This window comes from Caenorhabditis elegans, chromosome III, assembly GCF_000002985.6.
Source record: "Caenorhabditis elegans chromosome III".
Lineage (NCBI taxonomy): Eukaryota > Metazoa > Nematoda > Chromadorea > Rhabditida > Rhabditidae > Caenorhabditis > Caenorhabditis elegans.
In genome coordinates, this window is record NC_003281.10 from 7128745 (window position 1) to 7155610 (window position 26866).

At 35.1% G+C, this 26866-nt stretch overlaps 7 protein-coding genes and 8 non-coding genes across 20 annotated transcripts; 8 read left to right on the forward strand and 7 right to left on the reverse strand.

The window, feature by feature from the left end:
* Window positions 1-156: 156 nt before the first annotated feature.
* viro-2 (WH1 domain-containing protein) lies at window positions 157-3312 on the forward strand. The gene is made up of 9 exons (NM_171181.7): window positions 157-244; window positions 289-381; window positions 629-720; window positions 766-899; window positions 1292-1497; window positions 1545-1688; window positions 1784-2177; window positions 2505-3016; window positions 3061-3312. Exons 1-9 carry the CDS (start codon window positions 164-166, stop codon window positions 3253-3255), a joined length of 1851 nt encoding a protein of 616 aa, NP_741212.2. The 5' UTR covers window positions 157-163; the 3' UTR covers window positions 3256-3312.
* pot-1 (Protection of telomeres homolog 1) lies at window positions 3136-4934 on the reverse strand (the record flags this gene model as incomplete). 3 transcript variants are annotated; one of them, NM_001361731.2, is made up of 10 exons in its annotated part: window positions 3136-3382; window positions 3473-3510; window positions 3563-3655; window positions 3705-3793; window positions 3848-3996; window positions 4142-4284; window positions 4329-4409; window positions 4467-4564; window positions 4611-4758; window positions 4805-4934. In NM_001361731.2, 10 exons carry the CDS (start codon window positions 4919-4921, stop codon window positions 3136-3138), a joined length of 1203 nt encoding a protein of 400 aa, NP_001348724.1. The 3 variants fall into 3 exon arrangements, with proteins under 3 accessions (NP_001348724.1, NP_001348725.1, NP_001348726.1); NM_001361732.2 differs by having other exon boundaries at window positions 4118-4284; window positions 4805-4932; NM_001361730.1 differs by having other exon boundaries at window positions 4611-4695; window positions 4805-4921.
* An 87-nt stretch (window positions 4935-5021) lies between these two features.
* ggtb-1 (putative geranylgeranyl transferase type-2 subunit beta) lies at window positions 5022-7781 on the forward strand. 2 transcript variants are annotated; one of them, NM_066158.9, is made up of 7 exons: window positions 5022-5141; window positions 5189-5314; window positions 5369-5443; window positions 5499-5727; window positions 5780-6055; window positions 6101-6264; window positions 7530-7781. In NM_066158.9, exons 1-7 carry the CDS (start codon window positions 5139-5141, stop codon window positions 7662-7664), a joined length of 1008 nt encoding a protein of 335 aa, NP_498559.1. In that variant the 5' UTR covers window positions 5022-5138; the 3' UTR covers window positions 7665-7781. The 2 variants fall into 2 exon arrangements, with proteins under 2 accessions (NP_498559.1, NP_741214.2); NM_171183.6 differs by having other exon boundaries at window positions 5055-5141; window positions 6101-7719.
* Window positions 6280-7371, reverse strand: B0280.17 (K Homology domain-containing protein). The gene is made up of 5 exons (NM_001047371.5): window positions 7279-7371; window positions 7143-7227; window positions 6765-7090; window positions 6619-6716; window positions 6280-6572 (listed from the first exon to the last, which is right to left on the reverse strand). Exons 1-5 carry the CDS (start codon window positions 7317-7319, stop codon window positions 6340-6342), a joined length of 783 nt encoding a protein of 260 aa, NP_001040836.2. The 5' UTR covers window positions 7320-7371; the 3' UTR covers window positions 6280-6339.
* 21ur-11608 lies at window positions 7190-7210 on the reverse strand. Its single transcript, NR_052434.1, has one exon.
* Window positions 7758-9534, reverse strand: B0280.11 (Putative tyrosine-protein phosphatase B0280.11). Its single transcript, NM_066159.4, has 6 exons — window positions 9419-9534; window positions 9182-9373; window positions 8730-9056; window positions 8221-8610; window positions 8056-8172; window positions 7758-8013 (listed from the first exon to the last, which is right to left on the reverse strand). Exons 1-6 carry the CDS (start codon window positions 9500-9502, stop codon window positions 7798-7800), a joined length of 1326 nt encoding a protein of 441 aa, NP_498560.2. The 5' UTR covers window positions 9503-9534; the 3' UTR covers window positions 7758-7797.
* A 361-nt stretch (window positions 9535-9895) lies between these two features.
* On the reverse strand, window positions 9896-16215 carry glr-2 (Glutamate receptor 2). 2 transcript variants are annotated; one of them, NM_001025943.3, is made up of 20 exons: window positions 16013-16215; window positions 15514-15569; window positions 15298-15421; window positions 15153-15247; window positions 14773-14938; window positions 14650-14729; window positions 14488-14600; window positions 14194-14308; window positions 14058-14149; window positions 13859-14014; window positions 13024-13291; window positions 12772-12980; window positions 12326-12476; window positions 12067-12261; window positions 11439-11599; window positions 11295-11392; window positions 11150-11250; window positions 11008-11102; window positions 10413-10613; window positions 9896-10320 (listed from the first exon to the last, which is right to left on the reverse strand). In NM_001025943.3, the coding sequence occupies exons 1-20, from the start codon at window positions 16086-16088 to the stop codon at window positions 9939-9941; spliced, it is 2934 nt and encodes a 977-aa protein (NP_001021114.1). In that variant the 5' UTR covers window positions 16089-16215; the 3' UTR covers window positions 9896-9938. The 2 variants fall into 2 exon arrangements, with proteins under 2 accessions (NP_001021114.1, NP_001021113.1); NM_001025942.4 differs by lacking the exons at window positions 14058-14149; window positions 14194-14308 and having other exon boundaries at window positions 9899-10320; window positions 16013-16170.
* On the reverse strand, window positions 11703-11809 carry sls-2.5. Its single transcript, NR_002631.1, has one exon. It is a non-coding gene; the product is annotated as a small nuclear RNA sls-2.5 (small nuclear RNA).
* sls-2.16 lies at window positions 12647-12755 on the forward strand. The gene has a single exon (NR_002632.1). It is a non-coding gene; the product is annotated as a small nuclear RNA sls-2.16 (small nuclear RNA).
* On the forward strand, window positions 12818-13367 carry B0280.22. The gene has a single exon (NR_147794.1). It is a non-coding gene; the product is annotated as an Unclassified non-coding RNA B0280.22 (non-coding RNA).
* On the forward strand, window positions 13425-14145 carry B0280.21. Its single transcript, NR_147793.1, has 2 exons — window positions 13425-13568; window positions 13914-14145. It is a non-coding gene; the product is annotated as an Unclassified non-coding RNA B0280.21 (non-coding RNA).
* Window positions 13547-13653, forward strand: sls-2.18. The gene has a single exon (NR_002633.1). It is a non-coding gene; the product is annotated as a small nuclear RNA sls-2.18 (small nuclear RNA).
* On the forward strand, window positions 14907-15081 carry K04G7.14. The gene has a single exon (NR_147808.1). It is a non-coding gene; the product is annotated as an Unclassified non-coding RNA K04G7.14 (non-coding RNA).
* An 81-nt stretch (window positions 16216-16296) lies between the features above and the next one.
* Window positions 16297-16439, forward strand: K04G7.13. Its single transcript, NR_052435.1, has one exon. It is a non-coding gene; the product is annotated as an Unclassified non-coding RNA K04G7.13 (non-coding RNA).
* Window positions 16440-17097: 658 nt separating this feature from the next.
* Window positions 17098-25053, reverse strand: ogt-1 (the record flags this gene model as incomplete). 2 transcript variants are annotated; one of them, NM_001047395.5, is made up of 13 exons in its annotated part: window positions 17098-17899; window positions 17949-18072; window positions 18708-18825; window positions 18871-19164; window positions 19221-20051; window positions 20120-20758; window positions 21004-21148; window positions 21201-21487; window positions 21538-21850; window positions 21897-22050; window positions 22102-22273; window positions 24630-24797; window positions 24991-25053. In NM_001047395.5, the coding sequence occupies 13 exons, from the start codon at window positions 25024-25026 to the stop codon at window positions 17725-17727; spliced, it is 3456 nt and encodes a 1151-aa protein (NP_001040860.1). The 2 variants fall into 2 exon arrangements, with proteins under 2 accessions (NP_001040860.1, NP_001040861.1); NM_001047396.5 differs by lacking the exons at window positions 21897-22050; window positions 22102-22273; window positions 24630-24797; window positions 24991-25053 and having other exon boundaries at window positions 17725-17899; window positions 21538-21846.
* Between the last annotated feature and the right edge of the window lie 1813 nt (window positions 25054-26866).

Sequence of the window (26866 nt, forward strand, 5' to 3'; positions counted from 1 at the left end):
CGGAAAACTGATATGACGACGCAAAAAGGGAAAAGGGGGTACACGAGGTGATAAGGAATAAATATTGGAAACAAATTTTGAAACATGTCACACATAGTTATTGATTGAATTTTGAAAGCTAGATTTTTTGCCAATTATTTTTAAAATAATTTTCAGATAGACAATGATTACAGTTGAATTGAGTGATTTCTTGGAAATTAATGAAAAGGAAAGTGTTCTCAGAGGAATATCAGCAAGTGATAAGGTTCTGACTAAATAGTTATAATATTACAAAAACTGGTATTTCAGATACTTTCATCTGGAATTTGTCAGTTTCTTGTTGCTGAGAATGCACAATGGAGAAAACCAGATGAAGGAGCCGCTGTGGCATTGTTCCTGAAAGTGAGTAGTGACACAGTTTTCTTAAGTTGGATTTTTGAAAATTGATTTCCGAAACATGTGACTCTTTCAATAAACATTCGAGGGACGTGTCGTAATGGTTTTTCCATTGTGATTTGGAAAATTAAAATAAAATGTATCGAACATTTTTCTTAGTTATTGTGGTTTTCTGAAAACGCACTTTTAACTTTTCTTGGCTAAAACTCTAAATCTTTTGGTCCTATTTTCGAAATTTTAAGTTCTTTTTCAGAACAGTACGGAACGATATTACCGGATAATAGTAATGGAACCATCTGCAGATCCAGATTGGGAGCCAACAGTTCAATTTGATTTTCTTATTAGGTAATCTTGAATATAATTTAATTTCAACTAACACTATGATTATAGAGACAAAAAGTTTGAAACAATGCAGGAACATGCAAGGTTACTCGTTTTTGAGGCAGAATCCAGATACATTGGATTGAACTTTTACGACTCAAAGGAATGTGAGAACTTTCACAATAGTGTTTGCAAACGACAAAGTGAGTAATTCGATTATTAAACTAGTTGGAAAAATATCGCTTTTTCCATATTTTTATTATGTACAATACTATTTCTTAAATCAATTTTTGAGTTCAATAATAATAGGGTAATGTTTATATTTCCGTCTATCTTTGCTTTTATTACAGAAATAGGTAGAATACGGTAACTTGAGTTCTAATATATGCAAGATAGAACCCTAAATCGGTACTTGTGTATGATAACCCCACATTTGTAAAATTTATCTTTTTAGATTTTGAATGTGACTTTTATATATAGATTCTTAGGCTTACTATTCGAAAATGATATTCACATTTTTAATAAATGGAAAATACAACAATTACTAATTTATTTTCAAAATATGGGGCTATAATACACAAGCCTTAAATTTCAGCGAGAAGTACCGATAAAGCAAAGCAGCCAGCATTGGAGGGAAAGAAGAAGAAGAAAATTAGTTTTTTTCATAATCTATTCAAATCCCACAGTGAATCAAAAAATCAAGTTGAAATTGGAGCACCAACAGATTTTCGGCATGTTGATGGTGTGAAGTTGACAGATGTACAAGAAGATTTGTATATGCAAGTTAGGAGTAAATTGAATGTATAGTTTTCCAAACCTCTATTGCCAAGACTACGTTGAAATTTCAGGTGAATAATCCAGAAGAAGAGGAAATTGTGAAGCAAGTGATTGTAAGAAATGAAGATCATATTAGACAATCATTGATGGTGAAAAAAGAATCTCAAACTGTGAAAGAAGTTAAGGACAAAAATAAAGATAAAAAAAAAAGTAAAGTGAGTCCGAAAATTGACAAAAGTCGACAAATAAGACTCCAAAACATTGTTGTCCAAAATTTGAAAATCTAAGACCGATTTATTTCTTTTTTCAGAGCTTTTTTGGACGTAACAAACCAAAAGTCGAGGATGTTTCTCAACCGATTGTACCAGTCATCACTGGTGATCCATTGAATCCCGATTGGACATCTAATTCCACGAGTTCCATGTCTGCGTCGTTCCGGTCTTCGTCTACAGTAACCGCAGCAACATCATTCAAACATAGTCACACTTTTGCTGCGGATCCCATCAAGACTACGGACTGGGAAACTCCGAGAAAAGATACTTATGGATCTACAAATCAGCGACAGCCTCAAAACATTTATAAATTCGAACAAGAACACGTTGAACAAACTTATCAAATTGAGAAAATTGAAATGGACGATACACCGCCAGAGTTGCCAAGTAGAGGTGCTTCAAGAAATCCAGAAGATCAGATGACTAGAGGAGGTAGGTATATTGAATGTATTTAGTAAGGAAGGAAAGTTGATTTCTGTTTGGTACTGATTAAGAGATGGGCTTCAGTTTTCAAAAAAAAAAAGATAGGTGCCAGTGTTTGTAGAGCTTCTCAGTAGGCAGCCTCATTGCAACATCTGCTGAATAACTCTCAAATATGTTTTCAAGCTTTTACCAAACAGTTGCAATTTTGGAAAGTAAATTTTGATAAAAGAACTTGACTCAAGGGGGGTCAAAGATTGTCAGATGTTTCCAGGAGTGGTGTTTTTTTAACTTTTATTATTATTATTCGGACATTCTTCATATACTGTTTATTTCCAGGTCTCTCAACTCCTCGAATTCCAACTCATCGTGACTCCTATCGTTGGGCTACAAAACCAGACACTGTACCGAAGCAGACTCCTCCTCCAACTCCAAATGCACCTTCACATTCTCATCAAGTTGATCAGTTTGCTGAGTTCAAACTAGTGGAACCTAAAACACCAACACGAGTGGCTCCACCGCCCCCTCCTTCGGCTCCGCCTACTATTAAATTCCCTATTTCGACTGGACCATCGTACTCTTCGACAACTCCACCTACCACTCCAAAACCTGCTCCTCCTCCTCCATCACGTATTCCAAATCCTTCTCCTTCTCCGCAACCTGCCGAAGTTAGTAAATCTCCACCACCACCTCCACCACTTCCACCGATTGCAACGCCTTCTTCTGTACCTCCACCTCCACCTCCACCTCCACCTCCACCACCGGCTCTAGAACAAGAAATCTCTGGGCCACCAACAGTTAGATTAACTGCTGTTCCAGAATCTAATTCTGATCGAAGAAGTCTAATGGATGTAAGTTTCGACTTAATCAATATTTTTCTATGAATCTTTTTCAGCAAATCCGTTCAACCGATCGTTCACAAGTCTTGCGTAAAGTCAGTGATACACCTGAAACGAGGCAATCTGTCCCATCAACGACGTCTGGAACAATTGTCGATCAGATTCAGAACTTCCTCGATGCAAGAAGATCCGGAATAAATCCAAGTGATTCCGAAGAATCTGACGACGACGATGACGAATGGAGTGATTAGGATTTTTAATTGTAAACTAGACGGAACATTAGACTTTTGCAATAAAATCCGTTTATTCTCAGTAATATTATTCACAAGTGAAATTGAATTTATATTTAACATGATTATTAGTAGAAGCGAAGAAATACTGAAAACTCAAATATTAATATTGTAGAAAACAACTTCCGAGAGATGAATATCAATTGACTTCAATTCAAGTGAACGGAACACTACCAACCCTTTTATATGCACAATTGACGCATCGCGAACCTTTTCCTGAAATTTTTAAAATTTGAACTATGCTTTCCAAATTGGCTAGGATTCGTACCTGAATATTTTTTTTGAATCTAGTAACTTTCTCTTCCTCTTCTACGATATTGCTTTCAGAATCCCAATCTTCACAAATGTCCAGCTCCGTTTTCTGAGATTTTGATTATATTTTAAGAGTGGTCGAAAAATGAGAAACTCACAATCAATTCCAAAGGGATTGTAAGAAATACTCCATAAGTTTCAATAGAAATACGAATCCGAAATGCAGCGTGGAAACTTTCCATTGCTTCTGAAAATGAATATGGTTCGATTCTTTACATTGTTGACTCCATAAAAGGCTAACCTTGACAGAACCGACAATTTGTTGGGATATTGTTTTGTGCATACTCAACGTGATTGTATTCGACATGACAAGTTGTACAGTTCAATACATATTGCACAAATTGTTCCGAATTCTCATCGTTGAACCAAGAATCATCAATTTCTAGTAAACTGAAATTATATATAAGATGGTCAAAAAATAATCAATATGGGAAATTTTTCGATAATTTTCTTTCTTTTTAAAACTTCATTATTTTCCGTACAAATTCAATAACCGTTTCATATTTATCACCTAGGAATTGACTAATTTTCTGACTTTTGAGTTTCAACAATGTCTCCAGGCCGGTGATAGAACAATTCTCGAGCATTTCTTGAAAGATGTTCCTTTCTTGAAAGTGCAATTTTGTTGAAAAGGCTCTTGATAAATGTATCAGCAAACATCGCTTCTCGGCGCTCAATCTATAACAATATAATTAGCATTTTCAACAAACAGTTGAGCTTACTAATTTGTTTGCCATAGTATCAACTGATGTTTTCCGACCTGACTTTCTTCTTGATTTTCCTAGTTTGCGGAGCGTCTGGAGCTGAAAGTTGTGAAAATTCAATAACACATTAAACTTTTTTCAATTATCTTAACTGACCCTTTCACTGTCTTCATCGCTTTTAGTCCATGATCTTGAGCTGATAATAACAGGATTATCCACTTTTCCGGATTGAGACCAAGCTATAAGATGACAACCTGGAATACTTAAGAAATTGTAATTGTGTCACATAATAAGTTTTACCAAATAATCCGATTTGAGCAATTCCTTCTTTTGAATTGAGAATTGACTGAATTTTGCACCGATGAACTCGTACCACTTGGCGTAGCTGAAATTCAAGCTCCTGGTCTTCTTTTGGTATTACTCGTAAATAGATAGATTGCGTTTCATCCTAAAAATCATATGACAATAATTGATAGAATCGATAAATCACTCACTTTGATAAGAACAACAATTTGGTTGATTTTTTTCTTGATGAAAATTATTTTCCCGTAGAAGTTTTGTGGAGTCGGACCCGGTACCAAATCCTGAATGTGCTGGTAAGTGTATTGCATTCTGAAAATCTGTAAAAATAATTTAAAAGGAATTGGTAAAACAAAAACACAGAGAAAACAAACTAAATTTAAGTTGGCGCTCTCGCTAAACAACACGCGATTCGTAATTTCGGAGCCTCGTTCGTTGCATATTTAATGTTTTCAACGATAAAAATTTCATAATTTTTCTTCAGTTACACGCTTTCTTCATCAATTTGGCAACGGTTTCAACCTAAAAATGGTAACTAAATTTATTAAACATAATTTTTTAGAATGTAAAGGTTTCAGAGCTTTGCTGGACTTTTAGATTTTGCTCGGAAGGATGTCGATCTGCCGCAAAATTCTCCAAACGAATTACTGAAAGATCTACATGCTAACTTTATCAATCAATACGAGAAAAACAAAAATAGCTATGTAAGTGGCAATGTTATATTAGATGTGGAAATAAATTAAATAATTATATTTCAGCATTATATAATGGCTGAACATCTGAGAGTGAGCGGAATTTATTGGTGTGTCAACGCGATGGATTTATCAAAGCAGGTGAGAGAATTTTTAGAATTATTCTGTGTACATAGATAATAAATTCTTTTTTCAGCTCGAGAGAATGTCGACTGAGGAAATCGTGAATTACGTACTTGGCTGTCGGAACACGGACGGAGGATATGGACCTGCTCCTGGTCATGATAGTCATCTTCTACACACACTGTGTGCTGTTCAAACTTTGATTATTTTCAATTCAATTGAGAAAGCAGATGCGGATACAATCAGCGAATATGTGAAAGGCTTGCAACAAGAAGACGGAAGCTTTTGTGGAGATTTATCTGGTAAGTTATATTTCTCTTGAAAAAAACCTTTTAGAAAAAAATTAATTTGAAGGAGAAGTTGATACACGATTCACTCTGTGCTCTCTCGCTACTTGTCATTTACTTGGTCGACTGTCCACATTGAATATCGATTCAGCTGTACGATTTCTCATGAGATGTTACAATACGGATGGTGGATTCGGAACACGCCCAGGATCTGAAAGTCATTCCGGACAGATATACTGTTGTGTTGGAGCTCTGGCGATTGCCGGACGACTTGATGAGATTGATAGAGATAGAACAGCCGAATGGCTTGCTTTCAGGCAATGTGATAGTGGAGGATTAAATGGTAAGACTATTAGATATTTATAAACATAAAATACTTTCAATTCAGGTCGGCCTGAGAAATTACCCGATGTATGTTATTCCTGGTGGGTTCTCGCTTCTCTCGCCATTCTCGGACGCCTCAATTTCATTGATTCTGATGCTATGAAAAAGTTCATATACGCTTGTCAAGATGATGAAACTGGAGGATTTGCAGACAGGCCCGGAGATTGTGTAAGTTTTCTTAATAATATTCAGAAATTTATATTTGTATTACAATCAAATAATGTATTGGCCACAACAAAGCAATTATTTGAGTGTTCCTTCAATAACAGCTAGTTGCATAAGCTGAGAGCGTTTGAGTTCCGAGTCAGTATGTTCCAAAAATTCTTGAAGCATTTTCTTGATAGATGACAGTTTCTCGGATGCAGCCTCTTCCGAATCGGAGCGGACTGAAATCATCACGTGAATCGGTTCTTTGAGATGCTCCCAGCCAACACGTTCACGAAGACGTTCTTCTTTGGCATCATCTTTTGTACATCCTGCAAAATAGAACAGATTATTGATTTCTCAAACTGCAAGATATACCTTTTCCGCGAATGAACAGCTTGCATCCGAGATCTTTTTCGAGTTGGCGAATTGTCATTCCACGTGGACCAATGAGGCGTCCGACTGGATTAGTATTGCTGAAAGGTCATATTTTGGAACGTCCATTCCAATACTATCAACTATACTTGGCAGTCTCGGGAGGAAAGAAAACTTTGTCAATTTTCTCAAACTTCCCCTCTTCCTTATTTTCATTCTCAGAACAACCATTTTTCAAACCTCCAATCAATGACAAAGTCATTGGGCTGAAAGTCTGGCGACGTTGCAGTCCAGGTGGTGGTGTCATCAACAACGGATCATCCTTCAGAAGATTTCTAAGCGAGGATAGATCCATTGATTCATCTTTTCCAGCATTAGCTCTTCCGAGGAAAGAGGGTGGCGGTGTTCCGCTTCCGAGACCATTCACGATCATTTCTGCGTCATAAACACGCTTGATTTCACGAACTAGAAGATTCTGAAAACATGACCCACATGTATACTAAGATCATATATAATCTCAAGCTTACATGAGCATTTCGAAATTTGACACTATCATTCGATTCGTATATGTTAGTCATTATCTGAAGCTCTTTCAACAGATCGTCTAAATAACTGAAAATAATAAAACATTGTCGGAACAGCTGAAAACGTTTATTTATATACCTGCCAGTTGAACAATTAGTTGATGACTCCGGGATGCTCATTTCGCGTTGCGTCGAGACGGAAGCGAATTTCACGAAGTGGTTAATAAACTATTCGGTGAGTACTAAACTATTGATCGATCAAAGTGAAATCTCAATTGAGGGCAGTAGGATAAATAAAAATGGATCACGTTTTCAATTTTCCAAAAAAAAATTTTTGAAGAAATAATTATTAAACGTGCCAATTTAACTTTTATATTTGATTTTTTTCAGGCGGATCCCTTCCACACGGTCTTTGGCATAGCTGCACTTTCTCTGTTTGGAGACGACACATTGGAGTCAGTGGACCCAATTTTCTGCATGACCAAGAGATGTCTCGGTGATAAGCAAGTGGAGATGTATTACTAATTTATTGTAATTATTTAAATTGATACTGATTAAAATAAATTATTATTTAATCTAAGACGTATCGAAAATATCCTGAAATTCAAAACGACCGGACAAACATTATACAATAAACCAATTTATTCTCTATTAACACCTATTCACAAGTAGTATTATCCTCCTCATCCTCCTCCATCATCTTCTCACATGCGAATTGTTCCAGCTGGCTGATCACTTTTTCAGTTTTTGACTTCAATACGGGATCTTTGACATGTTTGAGTCCATAAGTTAATGCAATGATGTAAGTGAACACATACTGTGGAAGAGTCTCGATTGCACACGGACGTTGGGAACGAATCGACATTGCAATTTCCTGAATTATCTTATTTGATTCATTCAAAAACAGTGAAAATACCTTAATATTAGGTGCATCCCCAGCCTGCAATTTTTCAATTGCCTGAACTCCAACTAGAAATGACCCGGCTCTTCCAGCACCGTAGTTGCTCACAATAGCACAAGTTGCGTCACTATCCTGAAAAAAATTAGTTTCAGTGAAATTTAATTAAGGATAACAACTTACAATATCAGAATCAAAGACACTTGCTGCAGTGGCAGCAATCCTTCCGTAGCTAACTGTCGGAATTTTACCATCTGGCCAAAAATCACAAATCTCGATCATTGCGAATGGAGCTTCTGCACAGTCTTTTGGCACAACTTCATAATACAATTGAGTATTCGGTTGTTCATCACTTTTCGACACAGTCTTCCGATTATTGACTCGAATTGTTTTAAATTCTTTGAAATCTTCTGGAAAGTATTCGCTCAGTGCAGCCTTGTCTAGCTCATCTTCTCCAATAAGTATGAAGAGTCTTTGAATTTTCTGTGCGGCAACCATCAACCAAAATGATTCAAGTGAATGTGGAGAGTCGGATAAAGGAAGTTGTGCAAGAATTGTAGACTTTGTGCTTATCTGAATTATATTCAAGTTAACATTCTACAAATAACACTGTCTTTCTCGCAGGGTCTTGCCACGATTTTGGTTAGTATAATGGAGTTGAGGGAGCCCCCCTCTTTCTCTCAATTGCTTACCGATGGAATGGATGTCACAGTTGCGTGATAAAAGAAGTCAGCTTCACCTCCTCCTTTAACTCGATTGGCATCATAAAGTTCCACGTTCTCCGACTGACAATAATCAATATTTTTCTTGAATGCCTGACACTTTTCCAAATCGACTTTCATTGTGTCAATTGGTTTGAAGTCCGCCTCGAGAAGTTTACGAATTTCCACCAGTTTTTCTAGTTGCTCCACCCACGTTTTGACACCTTTCTCAACGTTCTTTCGATTTCCAGAAAGTTCCATTTGACTTTCAGCACGACGGAGAGCTATCGTTGACGGGGTTTTTGATGGACCAGTTTCCTGAAAATATAGAATCTACGTAGAAGATTGAATTACTGATTCTGAGGGCGTTGCAAAATGGAATGTTACTTAGGCCCCTCTTCTAATATGGATTGCAAGAACAGTAAAATAATAGAATTACTTACCTCCTTCTTCTTTTCCAATTTCTTTGCATCTTTTGCCTTTTTAAATCCTTTCGCAGTTACCTCCATACGATTTGTGTCCGTTTTAGTCTTATTATCCGTGGAAGCTCCATGAGAATTTCCAGTTGTCACTTTTGATTTTGATGGAGAACGAGATTTTCTTTTGCTAATCTCTGAGGTTCTCTCTTTAGATGTCTAAATTATATTAATTTAGCTTCCAACTTCTTCAAATCATCTAACCGGTGCCGATCTGGATCTTTTCTTCTTTTTGAATTTGTCCGCAAACTTTTGCAACAGATTCGTCTTCGATTTTTTCTTTTCCATAATTGAACAACGTTCTTCGGTATTCGAGAAATAATTGAATCCGAGTTTTATCATTCGAAAGTTCGTGGAAATTTTAAACTCCGCGAATCTTTCGAATTTTCCGGTTCACGTATATGAAATTTGAACAGTTGAAATATTCATAAAATAATCGGGTAGGCGTGTAGGTAAGAATGAATTAGGAGTGTAGGCAGGCATTCGGAAGTCGCATAGGTAGGCTCGTAGCTAAGCAGGAAGTAGGCACTTAGGCACGTAGGTAGGCCTCTAGGCAGGTTATCATATAGTAACCGTGCACTCAGGCAGGCGTGGTGTTTCCTTTTACCTATTATATGTGTTTTCAGTTTTCTGTACAAAATGCACTTTTCAATGTTTTTTACTTGTTTGAAAAAATCCGGATCGTCAAAGTTTAAAATTTTATTTGCAATTTCAAAGTTAAAATTCAAAATAATGTACTTCTGGGTGTAGAAACTTCTTCACTTTTCGTCCTTCTATTCTGTAATTGTTTCTGTTTTGCTCTTTCACATGAAGCCAAAATCCCGGGTTTCAATGGTCGAGAGCTTCTCATTCGATTTCTCTCTTTCTCTCGATTTTCTTTATTCTTTCTGAATAAGAATTCAACAAGTGCTGTACACATTGAAAGAACCATTCCAGCAAGAAGAATGTAGAATATTCCAGCAACTTTTGACAGATTCAAACTACTACTAGTACCACCATCAGACGTTCCTGTATCACATTGACCACGATCATACCACCATTTGTTTTCCAACTTTTTGAGTTCTCCTTTTTCAGATAAATAGAGAATTGCCAAGTTTAGTGAAACTCTGAAAATTAAAAATTTTATAAAATCAAAATGTGTTTTCGTATTGTTTTCTGATATAAAAACCACCTTAGGCTTACAGAATTTTTGACATACCTCAATGGATTTCCAATTTTCGTCGCAATACCGTAACCCAGTGTATTTAAATTTTGTCCGACTTTCATTGTATCGCACGGTCTCCGTCCTGATTCGTAATTATTCGTAGTTTCTTCGAGCAAAAATGCATATTTCCCTTTACTCGTACGAACTTTTTCAATTCCATCTGCATATGAGCTTACAAATATTCGATTGGAAGTACTGGAAAAGTTAAACATTTGATTTTTTGCATGTTTCAAACTTTTCAAACTTTTGGTAGCAGTAGAAAAGCAAAAAATTTAAAATAGTCAAGTTCCACTCATCTCGTATAAGTAAATTTTGGTGTGAGACGTGATCTGACTTTTTCGTAATTTTTTTTGGCTTTATGGGGATATTAACGTAGTGTCGTGATATTAAGAAGTGTATTTCAATACAGATTCTGCCTTATTCAAGTAACTCCAAAAACATGTATTTCAATACATATTGTGACCTAATTTTGCGACATTTCTCGACATTTCTCGACATTGTCCGACAATCAGAAAGCGGACAAAATTTATGTAATTTGAATTTCCTACTTTTTTTTTCCAAAGACGCGCACTCCAAAAGCCCCTTTTACCTATTTGTAATCGATTGTTTTTCCAATTCAATCTGCTTCTGTGTTGTGCTCACCATAAAGTTCCACATTTTCTTGTACAATGGCACAATTGAGTCCTGAAAATTCAGTAATTAATTTTCAATTTAAAGATAACGCATTTAACCTCAAAAAATGCAGCCGTTGATCCACCTTCATTGACACCATACAGAATTTTATTCTGATTTGCTAGATCTTCAACACTTTCAATTGGAGGTGTCATTCTTTCTGGAAGGATCCATTATTTATTCGAATAAACTACGGATTCATACCTAATGTGAGAAAAGCTGCAAGATTAGCCGTGTATGAAGAGACAATAATTAGAGTGAAGAACCACCAACACGAAGAAGCAATCCGCCCTGACACTGCTCTGAAATTGTAAAGTTCGATTACCATTTGAACAACAAATAAGTGACCTCGGTAAGATGTCTGTTCCTTGTTGCATGAACGCTGCCAATGTGAACCACAGTGAGTTATATAGAGTAAATTCATTAGTAACTGTGAACTCTCCACGTTTGAATTCAATTCTTTTCTCATAAGGCGAAAACCAGGACACGAGGAAAATCGTTAGAGAGACCTGAAATGGTCTAATAATTTTAAGATTACAGTAATACAGTGCATTTTTTCCACTTTTCATGATAAAAAACCTTTATAAAGGGTTTTTATGCTTCTCTCTTATTTTTGCTCCCACGGATACCCCGAGGAAGCTTGTCCAAAATTTTGTGTTTCGACACATTCTTGCGAATGATCGAATTCCATGCTAACCTTGGTTAACTGGGTTAAAACCAAATCTAACAGCGAGTGCAGCGCACCTGACTCCTCGCACCGGCGGACAACTCGCGGGTTTCGCATACCACTCTGCATTGAATAGAAAGTAGGCGGGGCTAGGAGAACGACTACTGTAGAGGTTACTTTTTGCGGTTCATTGCGCTTCAACGCGTTCGAAAAAACTTAAAACGTTATGCAGATGGTTTCATGCTGATACCGAGAGACTATTTGAAAAATTTCGACAACTGATTTTCAAAAAAAAAACAAATCACAAACCCCAAAATAAGAGCTCAAAGTGAAAATCCAAATTGTCATTCCAAGTGGTTCCATGAAAGAAAAGATATTAAATTCCTGTTTCTCTGGTTTTTTAATCATAATTGATATTCCAGTTGTCATGAAAGGTTTTGAAAAGTCAACTGCTCGTTCTCTCTCCTGGGTTATGGTTAGTGGAGCCACTGCCACGTCCGCTGTCTGAAAATTTCAGGAATCGAAAATATACTCGGTTACATTCATAATTAGTGTAGAATTAGAAAACCTCATTCAAAAGATATCCAATCATTCCATCCCAACTTCCATCAGCTTGTCTTGACCCATATTTATTTCCATCAGAAATAAAAACGTCGTACTCGAATCCTGTGATATTTTTTGCAAGTAAATTGAGCAGGTCGATACAATATCCCTCGAATCTGAAATTTTATTCAATCACAATCACGTTTCTACTCAACTTTCAATGCACATTATTATCAGTTCTTTCCTAAACTCCGCCTACTTCACGTGCAAACAACAGTGGTGTTCGGAACCCGCGATATGTCGGGGGCGACTGCAGTTCAGATGAGCACTGCTCGACACTTTTATTGGTTTTAACCCAAGTTAACCAAGGTTAGCATGGAATTCGATCTTTCGAAAGAATGTGTCGAACACAAAAATTTTTGGAACAGCTTCCTCGGGGTTTCCGTGGAGGCAAACTTTAACAACACTTGCCTATCATTTCCTTTCAATTCTGGCTCTCCTGGATTTCTTCTTTTCAGCATTACAAACGGCTTTACTAGAACAGTGACCACGTTGAAACGCAACTGCCATGGCTTCGATGGCAAAATTCCTTTTCTTGTTTGACTTGAGTCTTTCTTCTTTTCCTGAACATATCGTTCTCCGCCAAGCAGAAATCCTTCTCCTTCAGCCCATTGAAATCTCTGAAACTATGATTTGAGTTTATAACTTACAGGAATTATTTACCTCCCAAATACTATTCAAAGAATTTACACCTGGCTTAATCTCTACGATTTCGGCGGAAAAGTTTGTTCGTTTTCCAGTGACTTTATCAAATTGTATTCTTCCAGTTAATGTCCCATCTTTATCCGTGAGAACAACTTTTTTGATAGCTTCCGCAATTTTTTTTCCATGTTCAAATGTTTCAAATTGACGAGATTCAGTTTGATCTTCATGAGGACGGCAATATAATCCTTTTCTCCCACGATTAAATAATTGATGACGTACAAATGATCTAAATATATGGATGATTTTTTATGCAGTTTTTAAAATCTTTAATTTTTCGCAGAAATATAAATATAAATAAGCTTCTAGACATATATTTTTTAACTCCGCCCACTATGTGCATAATGCCTTAAATTTTTTCAGCCTCTACAGTAGTTGTTCTCCTAGCCCCGCCCAGTCTCTATGCAATGCAGAGTGGTGTGCGAAACCCGCGAGTTGTCCGCTGGTGCAAGGAGTCATGTGCGCCTTATTCGTTTACAGCTTTGGTTTTAACCCATATAACCAAGGTTAGTATGGAATTCGATCATTCGCAAGAGTGTGTCGAAAACACCAAATTTTGACAAGCTTCTTCGGGGTATCCGTGGGAGCAAAAATAAGAGAGAAGCATAAAAACCCTTTATGAAGGTTTTTTATCATGAAAAGTGGAAAAAATGCACTGTATTACTGTAATCTTAAAATTATTAGACCATTTCAGGTCTCTCTAACGATTTTCCTCGTGTCCGTTGAAGCAAAAAGATTTAGTTGAAAGTTCAACTGTGTTGACATTAATTTTATAAAATGTTTCCGTGCTACTCACTTATCAAAAATTCCTTTTCCATGTTCATTCATTGCAATTTGTAAAGCTTTTCCAGCAACTAGAATAGCATCATGAGCAAATGCAGCAGCAGTTGGAATACTGTCAGTGTTCGAGAATCCTCCACGATATACATCATGGAATTCTGCACGTGTTTTTCTGTAAAATTTCTCATAACGTTAAGCTCTGCAAACCAACTTACAAGAACTTCTTATTATTTTTGTCGAAAATTCGAAATATTGTGATGTTGATAAGCGAAAAATGGAACCCAGATAAATCAGTCTCATCAACATCCTGAACTCAAAAATAAAATCAATTTGAATAGTAAATTAACTTACGAAATTCGAGAACACATAATGATATTCTTTCTTCACAAGTACACTTTCCTCAAGGGCTCTCAAAAATGCACGAGTACGGTAGCTTCCTTCCAAGTCAACTATTACATTTACGGGTCTGAGAGTTAACATAAACTACTTACAATTTTAAATTTTTATGAAAATTTTAAATCACACACTTTTCTGATCCGAAGACAAGCAGTTTTTGACTATAACATGTGCCTAGCTACATGCGTATAGGTAGGCACGTAGTTGGTAGGCGTACGCCTGAATATGGATATTTTCAGTCAAACTCACATTGGTTCATCAATTTCTTCGGAACTATCATTACTTTTTAATGTGTGTTGTGTCGATATTCTCCGATGAAATTCGTTTAAAAATTCTTTGAACATCTCTTCGTCTGATGGTGCCTGAGATTTTATTTTTTTTTTCTAATGAAGGTATATTTTCATCTATTACCACATAATTATCAACGAATAACTGATATTTCGGAGATTTCTCGTGCAGATATGAGAACATTGTACGTAAAGTGCGATCAGCTGAATATTGTTTCCAAAGTTTGTGATATCAATTTAAAATTACCATTTTTTCCGTCATGAATATATACAACATCTCTCCATCCTTTGTATTGAATATAATCAATTAAAAGCTGCTCAGCTGATGGAGCAACCGAAAATATCATCGGATTATTTTCAGTCGTTTTACCTATATTTTCAGATTTTGAAGGCTCCCAGTCGATAAGAGGCATCTGGAAACAAAATATATAATATGCAAAAACTTCAGAAAATGTCGAATACGTACGAGTTAGTCAAAAACTCATTAATTTATATAGATTTAAAAATAGACTCCGCCCATATCTTGTATTTCGTTAAATGAATACTTTTTTCTTAACTATGATATAATGTTTAACTATTATAATTGTACTTATTCATAATGGTCTCAAATCTTTAGTGAATACATACCTTCATATGATTAGCAATATCTTCATAAATACCATAATTTTTGAAATTAGTACCAGCCAACATGAGCATATATCCCAGTTTCATTTCATCACAGACTAAATGTAGTATTTTTAATTTTCTTGGAGCTCTATGTGATATAACTCACTTATTCGATTCAAATTCCACATCATTGTTGCCATTTCCATTGGCGGAAGATCTCTCGTACCCAAAAGTACGTCAAAATCGACATCGGACAACGCGTTGAATGTCATTTCCGCCAATCTGAGCATCTGAATGAAAAAAAAAACGATTGGAAATTTGCATATTTTGAAAGAATGGGTCATAGGCTTTCAGATGAAAAAAAAAAAAAAAAACAACTCACTTCAATAATGGCATGGGCTGTATCATTATCAATATCTGTAGACGCTACAAAAGCTCCTGAAATTAAACCAAATTAAATTTTAAACAAGTTTTCCACACAAAAGTGAATCATATGCCTATTTGAGAAGAATGTTATACCTCTATACAAAATACGCGTAGGCATTTAGTGACTGTTTGGAAAACTTAGCATATCAGTAAAATATGCCTTTTAACCTAATAATTGATAAGTTGATCAGTTTATTCTTGTTTAATAGTTCGGCCCACTTGTTGCAACGTGGCATTTTACAGATTAGTTTTACCAAAATGTATGGAGTTCCATTTACACAGCCTTAACCTTTTGTAGAGGTGGTTACGAAAATCAAAACTACGGGTTACACATTCTTTTAGCAGTTACTAGAATGGCTAGGCTCCTATGAAAGCAAGCAGTTATTTATGTGCCTACTTGAAAAAGGGTGAATAATACCATTTATTGTTTTTTTGCAGAAAAATATGAAACCTACTCAATGGAAACTTTTTCGATGTTTCTCCTATTTTTACAAATATCAGAAATCCGAATACTAGTAGGTTCTTATTCATTTCGCTTTTTACAGAGTTAACTCTGCTTCATACCAGTTTAAAATATAATTCTCATTTCATTTCGTAAATTGGCAAAATGAGACGAGTAGGTTAGAAAATGAGTTAAAGGAGTCGCTGCGGAGTCGTCTATTCCCAAAATTGAAAATGACAGCTTCTTCTTCTTTCTACTCTTCGTAGTCTTCTTCTTCTTCTTCTCTTACTTTCTCCTGCTTCTCAAATTGCTTCTTGCGCGGATTCTCTGGAACACAGAAGGGGTGAAAGAAGAGGAGGAGCACCACTTTTTCAATTTTCTGCCTCGTTTTCCGGAGGACCCATCCATTCGTCCCCACGGTTAAATTGGTTGGAAAAGAGAAGGTTTTGGGGATGATGTGAAAATGATAGAGTTGGATTGAAAATGAAAGGAAAATATGGAATTAAAAGTCGATGAGAGCCGTTGATTTTTACATGAAACCCTTTCAGATTAAGGATCATTTAAGGATCATCATTGTAAGAGTTTTCAAAAAAAAGTGAATATACCAAATAATCTGTCACCAGTTAGATGGAAAACAGAAGTTGACTCAATTTTCATATTTATAAGATCTCAAAAAGTCTTGGACTATTTTTGGAAAATTTGGCATATTACCAGAACGTTGACTGAAAATTTGTGTAGTGTTTTATTATGTCATATTAGACTATATGAGTGTATTTAGACGAGATTCCCACTATCTCTATGTCACTTTAAAATTGGATATACTGTGGCCTACCTCACTAGATGCATTCTAATTGCACATGCCATCAAAAAAAAAAGGTTGGAATTATTTTTATTAATTGCCCGAGAAGGTGAGTTGTTTCTGCTTGTACGTTTTTGATAACAGAACGTACATATGGGAAAATTTGAACAGAAGTATTACTATTGTTGTCTCTTGTCGGTAACACTTCTACTTCCCACAAGTCGATTTTCAGTAGAGGTGTTTCTTTTTCCATTTATGATAATTATTATTTTCATTATTGAATTTAATTTACATTAGGTATGTTTTTAGAAATTTATTAAAACGGGAAAGCAAAATCAAGAAAAAGAAGGAATTGAGTAAGTGATCAAGTTGCATACAAAACCGAATATTTCAAGAAAACTAAAGAGTAAACGGGAAAGGGAAACCAATATGGTTTAACAAAGGGGATCTTAAAACTTAAAATTCTACTAAAAATTAAACACGAGAAAGGAAAATGAATGGCACGTTTTTCTTTCTTCAGTTTATAGAACAAAAATAAATTAGAAAAGAAAAACTACGGAGGGAGGAATAAAATTCTTAAGAGTGATTAGAGTGATGAAGAGATCCACAAAACAAGAACCACGGATCTTATGTCTTTGATAAGAACGTCTATAGGACGATGGATGGGAAAATTGAAAATTCTTCGTACAAAATGAAATCACAAAGAATTTACCCAATGGAGATTATGAGGAACGGTGGAGAAGGGGATTTGGAGCGAGATATTGTAGAAAGAGCACTGAGGAGTAATACGCAAAGAAAGAAAGAAATGAGCAAAAAAATCATTTGGTTTCCAATATGGAAAATCTTGAAGAGAAATGAAATGCATTGAATCATTTGTGAAAATTATACAAAATATACAATTTTTTAAAAATCCTTCGAAAATCTATTCACAAGCCGTGTGGCGTTTCCGTATTATTAGTGATATGATCAATGGGCATTCCACTTTCATATCGTTTCCACATTTGTCCCAAAAGATCTTCCATATCATGACAATACTGTTTCACATCGAATAATGTTGATGAGGTACGAGCCATCCATACTTTTGCACGCATGTTCGCCAAGCTGAAAGTGGAAAAATGTTGAACCTCTGTGAGACTAGAAATAAACTCACTGATCAGCGTCAGTTCCAAGTCGAACTGCAATTGAAACATATTCCTGCCTTGTTTTAGCAACTAATTCTGGAACTCCGAGAGCGTAAAGCTGGGAGGTTGCCACACGAGAAGCCAATGATTCCACTGAAATTTTATTTTATTTCATTTTCTCAGCTATTAAAATGAAAAGCACATAAAAAAACAGTGATTTTTCGGTAAGAATACGGTACCCGGTCTCGACACGACAAATTTTTGTTAAATAAGTAAAGGCGCGCGCTTTTAAAGAGTACTGTAATTTCAAAGTTACGTTAGTGTAGAATTTTCATCAATGTCGTGTCATGACCAATGATGTCCATTCTTCGATTTTTCACAACAATCGAAAAAACAATATTTTTTGAAAAGTTTAAATTTTCCGTTTTTAGATTTTCAGAATTTCCGATATGTCAAAAATATTCAATTTTCCAAAAAAAAAAAAACTTGATCCATTATTTGTTGAGAAGAAAATAAACTTTTCTTTTGTTTTTTTCTCATTAATTAAAAATTTTTGTTCTTGAACATAAACAAAATTTGATTTTAAAATTGTATTATTTTTTCTTTTAAAAAAATCGAAAAATCGACTTCTTTTTTATTTTCAAAGCATTTTTTTTTTCGAATTTTTCTAGATATAAAATTCGAAAAATAGAATCGAAAATTTCGATGAAACCCTTGGTCAAAACCGGGTATTTTTGACGCAAAGATCACAAAATATTAAGTCTCTGTAATAAAAGCTGAAAACTCACAAGGCATTGTGACCATTGGTGTTCCTGTCCACAGGATATCCATACCAGTTGTATGTCCATTACATAATGGAGTATCTAGACAAACATCAGCCAGTTGTCCTCGACGAACATGCTCTTCCTAAAAACTCTTATTATTTTTACTCTAATATTAAATATTTATTACTTTAGCGGCAACATTGCTGAACACAATTCTTGATGGATCTAATCCTCTCTCTACACAATACTTTCGAATATGTTCTTCTCCTTGATACGGGAATCTCAGAAGCCAAAGAATTGATTTCGGAACATTCTCGAGAATTTTGATCCACATGTCGAGAGTCGATGGATCAATTTTGTAAAGCTGATTGAAATTGCAAAACACAATAGCATCATCAGGAAGTTGATATTGAGCACGGGAAGTTAGAAGAACAGAGTTTGGAATTTCTTCGCCAGTGGCTGCTTTGTGATGCATTTGAGACTGAAAACATATATATTTAGATTAATTTTTGAACATGGCATTTTTGAATAATTTACCTGTCCGAGACCATTCTGAACATTCATATCTTCCATTACATTCATTGTCATTTGTCCTGTCATGATCATTTGCTTGATTGGCTCAGTTGGAACTTCAAGGACTGGTAAAACCATTTCTGCGCGGACAAGTTCCTTGTTGGGTCCACTTACTACTTCTGTATCCAGAACTTGTTCTTTGATTTCAGATTTTGCAAGAATCGGATCCATATTCGCTGTATTCATGATAAGACATGAATCTCTTTCTGTTGTTTCCTTATCCTTTACAACAACCTTATCAGTCAAATGTCTCAACATTTGAGCGTGATCTCCAATGAAGAATGTATGTGGCATATATGCGAGCTTCTCTGTAAATGCATTTGCAAGCCGAAGAGGTGATGTGACAGCATCAGTGATGATATAATCCATGAATGTAGCTCCAGATGTTGATGGATATCCAAGCCACATGACTTGAATCGGAGCAGGTCGGAGTGCAAAAATCTCATTTCTTGCTCCTTTTGTATATCCATTCATGTTAATGAGAATGTGGATTCCATCTTGGGCGATTTTCTCAGCAGCTTTTCCATTGCATGGAATCTGCGAAAGATCCACAAAATGTTCGGATTCATTCATAAGTTTCGATCGGAAATTGGTTCCATCATTCACAGAAAGTGCATAACAGAATACTTCTACTCGACTCCTATCATGCATTCCAGGAATTGATTGCATTAGATGAGATGTTGGATGATTTCCGAAATCAGAGGAGACGTAGCCAATCCGGAGGCGCTGTCCATTTTGAACACTGAATCGATCAGCGTGGATGAGTGGTGTCTTTCCAAGCATTTGAACATGAACCTGAAATTTAGTTTTATTTAAAACATTCAATCATGTTTAAAATATATTTGAATTCTCCTAAAATCTACCTTATCGAAGCACAACGATGCATGCTTTGCAGCAATTGCAATCCGAGCCGCATGTGAAAGTGGATAAAGCATACTGTGATGTGGATGAACCGATGGAAGACGTTTCTTGCAAAGCTGATCTTCCACAATTTGTACCAATTTCCGTACTCGTTTATCATAATCATTCCAATCACAAATTATTTGATGACAGTGTGCAAGATTACAGTATGCATCCGGGAAATCTGGTTTCAGCTTGAGAGCTGTCGAATAACTTTGAATAGCTTCTGCCATATTTCCAGCATCCTTGTGTATGCTGGCAAGATTCGAATGAGCATCGGCAAATGCTGGATTAATTTGAATAGCACGATTGTAACATGCGATTGCTGCCGAGCTGTCACCCATTTCTTTCAAAGTATTTCCCATATTTGAATAGGCATCAGCAAACGTCGGAGCAATTCGAATAGCTTCTTTGTAGTGGAGTATGGCGTCGTTTAGTTTTCCTTGTTGTTGTAGTATGGATGCAAGATTCGAATGAGCTGCAGCAAATTCCGGATAGATTTCGAGAGCTTTCAAATATAGTCGAGTGGCATCTTCGATCTTTCCTTGTTCTCTTTTGATATTGGCAAGATTGTTTTGGGAATCCGCGTGGGTTGGGCAGAGCTGGAAATATTTGAATATATGTTAAAAGTTTAAAGCTTTTAAAATTTTTTAAAAAGGAAATACTTGCACTACAAACTTTCCTCATTTCATAGTTTAACGAAACGAAATATTGTTTACAAATTTTAAATTTCGAAAAACAAGCAGATTATGGTAAACACATCGTTGAACTTTTCAGGTGATCAAGAATCGGTTTTTTTTCGATTTTTGAATAGATAATTTAATGCAAAATCTCAGAATTCACTCACCTCCAAAGCTTTCATGTACATCTGCTCAGCTTCTACAACACTTCCTTTTTCTTTTAATGCATTTGCAAGATTACAGTAGGCATCAGGGAAGTGTGGTTGTAAGTCGATAGCCTTTTTGTAAGTGTCAATGGCCAAATCAATAAGTCTGAAAAATATAATTTATTTTAAATTTATTTATAACGCAGTTAAATTCTAACCCCTGTTCGTAGTACACACATGCCAAATTCCCATGAACAACTGCATGATTACCAGACAGATTCAAGGCTCGGAGATAAGCTGAAACCGCTCTATCGAAAATCCTGGCCTCTTTCAGAACATTTCCAAGATTTATATAAGCGTCGAGGAAGTTTGGATCCAAAGTAACAGCTTTCTCGAAATGATGAATTGCCAACCAAATTTCTCCTTGACTATTGAATACACATCCAAGATTGGACCATGCGACAGCGAACTGTGGTTGAGTTTCGATTGCTTTCAAGTAACAAACCTGAAGAATTAATAAAACTAATTATTACTAAAAACGAGAAATGTTCTTACCTTCGCTTCTTCAAGTCTTCCCATTGCTTTTAGTAAGTTTCCAAGATCACTTCTGACACAATACAAATCAGGATTAATTTGTAAAGCATTGAAATATGCTGTGACAGCTTGCTCCAAATCACCACCAGACACCAAAGCTGCGGCTAAATTGATATAAGCATCAATGAATTCTGGCTTGAGTTTAACAGCTAGTTTGTAGTTTTCAAGTGCATCCTGTAGTTGTCCTTTCTCTTTATAGTAATTTCCAAGGTTACTGTAGGCTTCTGCACACTGATTATTGACTTTGATGGCTAACATTGAATATTGCATTGATCTGAAAATAGATGTCCATAAAAAGAAACACTGGAGTAAAAACTCACTTTTCCAAATTTTTAGTTTGGAAATTGATGGCTGAGAGGAGCAATAGCGTTGGCAAGTTATTTGGGTCACTTTGAAAAACCAAATTGCAATATTTCTCTGCTTCCACATAATTTCCTGATTGAAACTGCCGATGAGCCAATTCAGTGACTTTTTCTGTAAACCAATTTATATTTTCAATTGTTCAAAATTAAACTCAAAACTCACTTAATGTTTCACTGACTCCATTTAAAACGACAGTAGGTTGTGGTGCAAGAGCAATTGGTTGAGCAAGTGACTGTTGAGGTGTCAAAAGAAGTTGTTGTTGTACAGCAGTTGCTCCATTTAATTGAAATTGCTGGTTGACTGCTAACTGCTGTGCCGCTTGATTTTCGAGTTGCTGAATATTATTAATTAGGCTTAAACAATTGGCATTCTACAATATTTCAGAAATTTTCAAAATTTAATTTAAAGGAGGACTAACGGTTCAGAGTATTTTGTATGTAATTTTACCTAAAATGTGCTCAAATGAACGATTTTCATAATGAAAATTCTCAATACCTTTTCAAAAATGTTCTATGGCGGTTCAAAGTTTCGAAAAACTTTTTCACAATTTTGAACCGCCATAAAAAAAACCAAAAAAGCTCAAACCTTTCTAAATCGAACCATTTTTCTTTGAAACATTCTCCACTAAGATAGGCAGCTAGGGTTACAAGATTGAGATGATAATGAAAAAGTGACAAATGTGGCAAAAAGAATATATCAATTGAAGGTTCTCTTGACCCAAAAGTTCAATACTCTCTTAAAGGGGGAGTAGAGTTTGTGGGGAAATATATGTTTCTGACTCTAATTTTGCCCCTGATGCCGAATATCGATGTGAAAAAATTCAAAAAAATTTCCCTGATTTTATAATAATTTTTAAAATCCGAAAATTCATTGGATGCCTATATGTGAGTTTTCAAACGTTGAATTTTCCCGCCAGAGACGCCCCGCCCACGAAACCGTGCCCCAAGTGTGGGTTTACGAGATGAAAATTTTCCTTCTATTTTTATTTGATTTTATACCGATTTTCGTCGATTTTTCTCATTTTTTCGCTGTTTTATATTGAAATTTTTGTTATTTCTCTTAAATTATGCCTTTCTATTGATAAAATACACAAAATTCCATGAAAAATTCCATTTTCAGCACAAATTCGACGGGAAATGAGGAAAATCGCGGAGACACGACGATTTTTTGGAAAGTGAGTACTTCTTATAGAAAATATTATTTAAAAAACAATTGAAAAGTAAGAATCGCTAAATAATTAAGCCTAAAACATCCTAAAAATCATCAGTATGTCGATTTATTCGGCAAATATCTTACTATCGTAATAAATTAAATTAAACTTCCTATTTTAATCCTAGTGCTTATCAATAGTCTCTTTACAAATCTCAATAACGAAAGTTCTCCACATTAATACAAACATTTAACATTTCAGTTATCCGGAACACGTTGATTCGTCGCGCTCCCGAGGACTATCTTCGATTTTTGTAGTTTTTTTTCCCAAAAATGTTTTTTTGTAAAGTTTATTGAATATAAACAGTCTTATAATAAATTTACTTGTCTTGTCTAAAAAACTAAAGCATTACACACGAATAAGTAATAGATTTATTGTCCGCGGTTGCCTCCACCTTGTTTCCCGTCGAATTTGTGCTGAAAATGGAATTTTCCATGGAATTTTTTGTATTTTATCAATAGAAAGGCATAATTTAAGAGAAATAACAAAAATTTCAATATAAAACAGCGAAAAAATGAGAAAAATCGACGAAAATCGGTATAAAATCAAATAAAAATAGAAGGAAAATTTTCATCTCGTAAACCCACACTTGCGGCACGGATTCGTGGGCGGGGCGTCTCTGGCGGGAAAATTCAACGTTTGAAAACTCACATATAGGCATCCAATGAATTTTCGGATTTTAAAAATTATTATAAAATCAGGGAAATTTTTTTGAATTTTTTCACATCGATATTCGGCATCAGGGGCAAAATCAGAGTCAGAAACATATATTTCCCCACAAACTCTACTCCCCCTTTAATATCTAACCGGTTTTTTCTCTTTTTCTCTCAATTTTGTATACGACCAATGTCTGTTTCTATTTATATGTTAGTCTCTAGATCATCATCATCATCATGTCCAGTAAGAGAACGAGAGAATGCATATCACGTCATTTATTAAAATGACTTATTCTTGTTTTTCATGTTTTTGGTGCATAAAAAGTTTTGTTCTGAATAATTTAAACTTTTTATCACTTATTTGTTTTATTGCATTTATTCTATAAAATAAAATCGAAAGGACATTTATGTATTTACACATATGTTTCATCATTTAGAAAATTTTAGCTCGATTTTTGAGTTTTTCGGGTAATATTTTAAGAAAAAACTACCTGGTCTCACCACGCAAAATGTTTATTAAATGCGAGAAAATATACTTATTAATTTTTAAAAAAAGCTCAAATGTATTTAAAAAACAAGACAATTTCGCAGTAATGAAAATTTGAAACTACAGTACTCCTCAAAGGCGCACACCTTTTCGACTTTAATCAATATATGTCGTTTCGAGACCGGGTTCTGTATTTTAAGCACAAAAATCGCTAAATTTCGCGTCTGGGTAATCTATTTTAGAAATGTTAGGTTTATTTTCTGTTTGATAAATTTTTTGGTCTGCTTTTCAAACCTTAAAATTTTGTTTAATTTTTAATGTTTTTTGTTTAACAAACCGTTCGAATAGCCTGCTGAACGAGATTCGCGAAACCAGGAGTCTGCATAATGTTGGCCATGTTTGCTGCCGATACTCCAGCAACTCCTCCAGGAGCAATTGATGGTGCAAGTACAGGATGTGGAGGTACTGCTCCGGGAGCCAATTGCTCTCCGGTTGCTCCTATCACCTGAAGCTTTTAAATAGAATTAGTAAGGAATTGAAGAATAAAGGAGAAAAAATAGTTAAATTTCAACTTTACAGTGTTGGAAAGTCTCAGTTCCGAAATAGTTTTTTTTGTAATTATATTTTTAATATTTTTAATTAGAAAAAATTTGAATACAATTTTATTTTCTATTTGAAAACAAAAAATAATTGTTAACCTTATTATACGACTGAAAGTAATTGGGCTTCTCCATCGTCTAATCCATTCGATATAATTCTGAAATTTGGAAATTGAACTATTGGAAACAAGAAAAAGCCAAAAAAGAAAATAATTTCAAGAAAACTGAAATTTAAATTCAAGAGGGAACAACAAGACGAAAAATTCAACAAAAGTGGAAAAAGAACGAAAATAGTGAGAGAGTGAAGAGACGTAAAAGAGATGCCAAAGACCACTGCCTGGGTCTCCACACTCTACCTACTATCTCTGATTTCTCTAAAACCTCTTCCTATCGGCCCTTCAAGTGTATGTTCTGATACGATTAGAGACAAGAGACGCAGAGATAAGAAAAAGAGATTATGTAAGAAATGGAGGGTAGAGAAAAATAGATGAACAGACCATGATTGGCCTTGAGGGAAGCCGGAAAATGGCCCGTAAAAAGATGGAACGGGATTGGGGTATAGCAGGCTAGGAATGTCGCGGCTTTTGAATTCGTTCAATATTTTAGAGTGGCAATGAATATTTATTTTTAAAATGTTTTAAGATTAAAAAAAAATAAAAGAAAATCCGAAAATTGTTCAGCATTTGAGAAAATTCATAAAATATACATCATAAGAGCTGGGTCAGTGCTGAAAATACAAGCTTCCTAAATCTCAATAATCCCTGCTACACGAGAATATAATCTTCTACAAATCTCCGTTCAATTAATCTCAATTTCCATTAGGCACGTGCTTGGTTTTTTCCAGTACCCTGGAGTTAATAGAGCTTTTTGAAATCAAAACTCTGATTTTAGTCAATTGAAATTATTACTTACAATTAAAATAAATTTTTACTCTTATGCATTTTGCTCTTATAAATTTTGTAATATGAAAAGTACCGTATCCAATACAGAATTTGAATTCAAAACAATATTAGTATCAAAAGACCGTATCATATCTAAAAGCAAAAAACACGAAAAACATGTGAGAGAATTAAAAAGAATGATGGCGGCAAAGAGAGTGAGGAAAAGAGGGGAAAAGCGAGAATTGATGTCATTTGTGAACTTTGAATCTCTACTCGTAAAACGGAATTTGATTCTTTATTGAGCTCGATACGTGGCAGGAGCAATTTAAACTTTCTTTCGAGTATAGTTTGCTTCCTTGTTAGATATACCCCTTGATTATAAAGAAAATTTCATATAAGTAAGAAAACTCAGATTTTGTGAAAAGAAAGAGTTAGCAGGAAAATAATCAAACTGTGACTTGGAACTACAGAGGACATTGTAAATTTGGAAACATTTTCTGAAAAGCAGAGTTTCGGAAATTTTTGAATTGAAAACCTTCACCAGATAGAATTTCTCGTGTTTTATATAACAGATTTTGCAGAAAACGTATTTATTCTTTCTTTTTCCAGTGAGTGTTTTAACACTTAGTACATGGAAATGCTATACGCATCAAAACCAGGAAATGAAGTAGGAACTGGAAAATGTTTCTTGCTCTCTAAACATTAAACATCAATCCTCCATTGGACCAGAATATAGAATTCGAAGATCAGAGATCACTTTTGCAATTTCTAGATTTTGGTCAAGAAAAGTGAAAGAACGGAAGACATCAGTGTTCAAACGAAGTGGGAAAGTAAATAAAAACAAAACAAAGACCAAATGATTGTAATGCTTCTGATGGGTTGAATAGAGAAACTATATTCTCATTTACTTTATAAAAAACAAATATCTTAGAATTTTGATAATGTTTCCTATTGTTTTCCTAAGCAAAAGCACAAACACAGAGCACACACAGCAGTGACGTCATTTTCGACACGAGTCACTCGCGGCACTAGAGAGACTCTAAAGATTAAAATAAATTTTCAGTAGTACGGTAAAACCCAAACGTGGCAATATA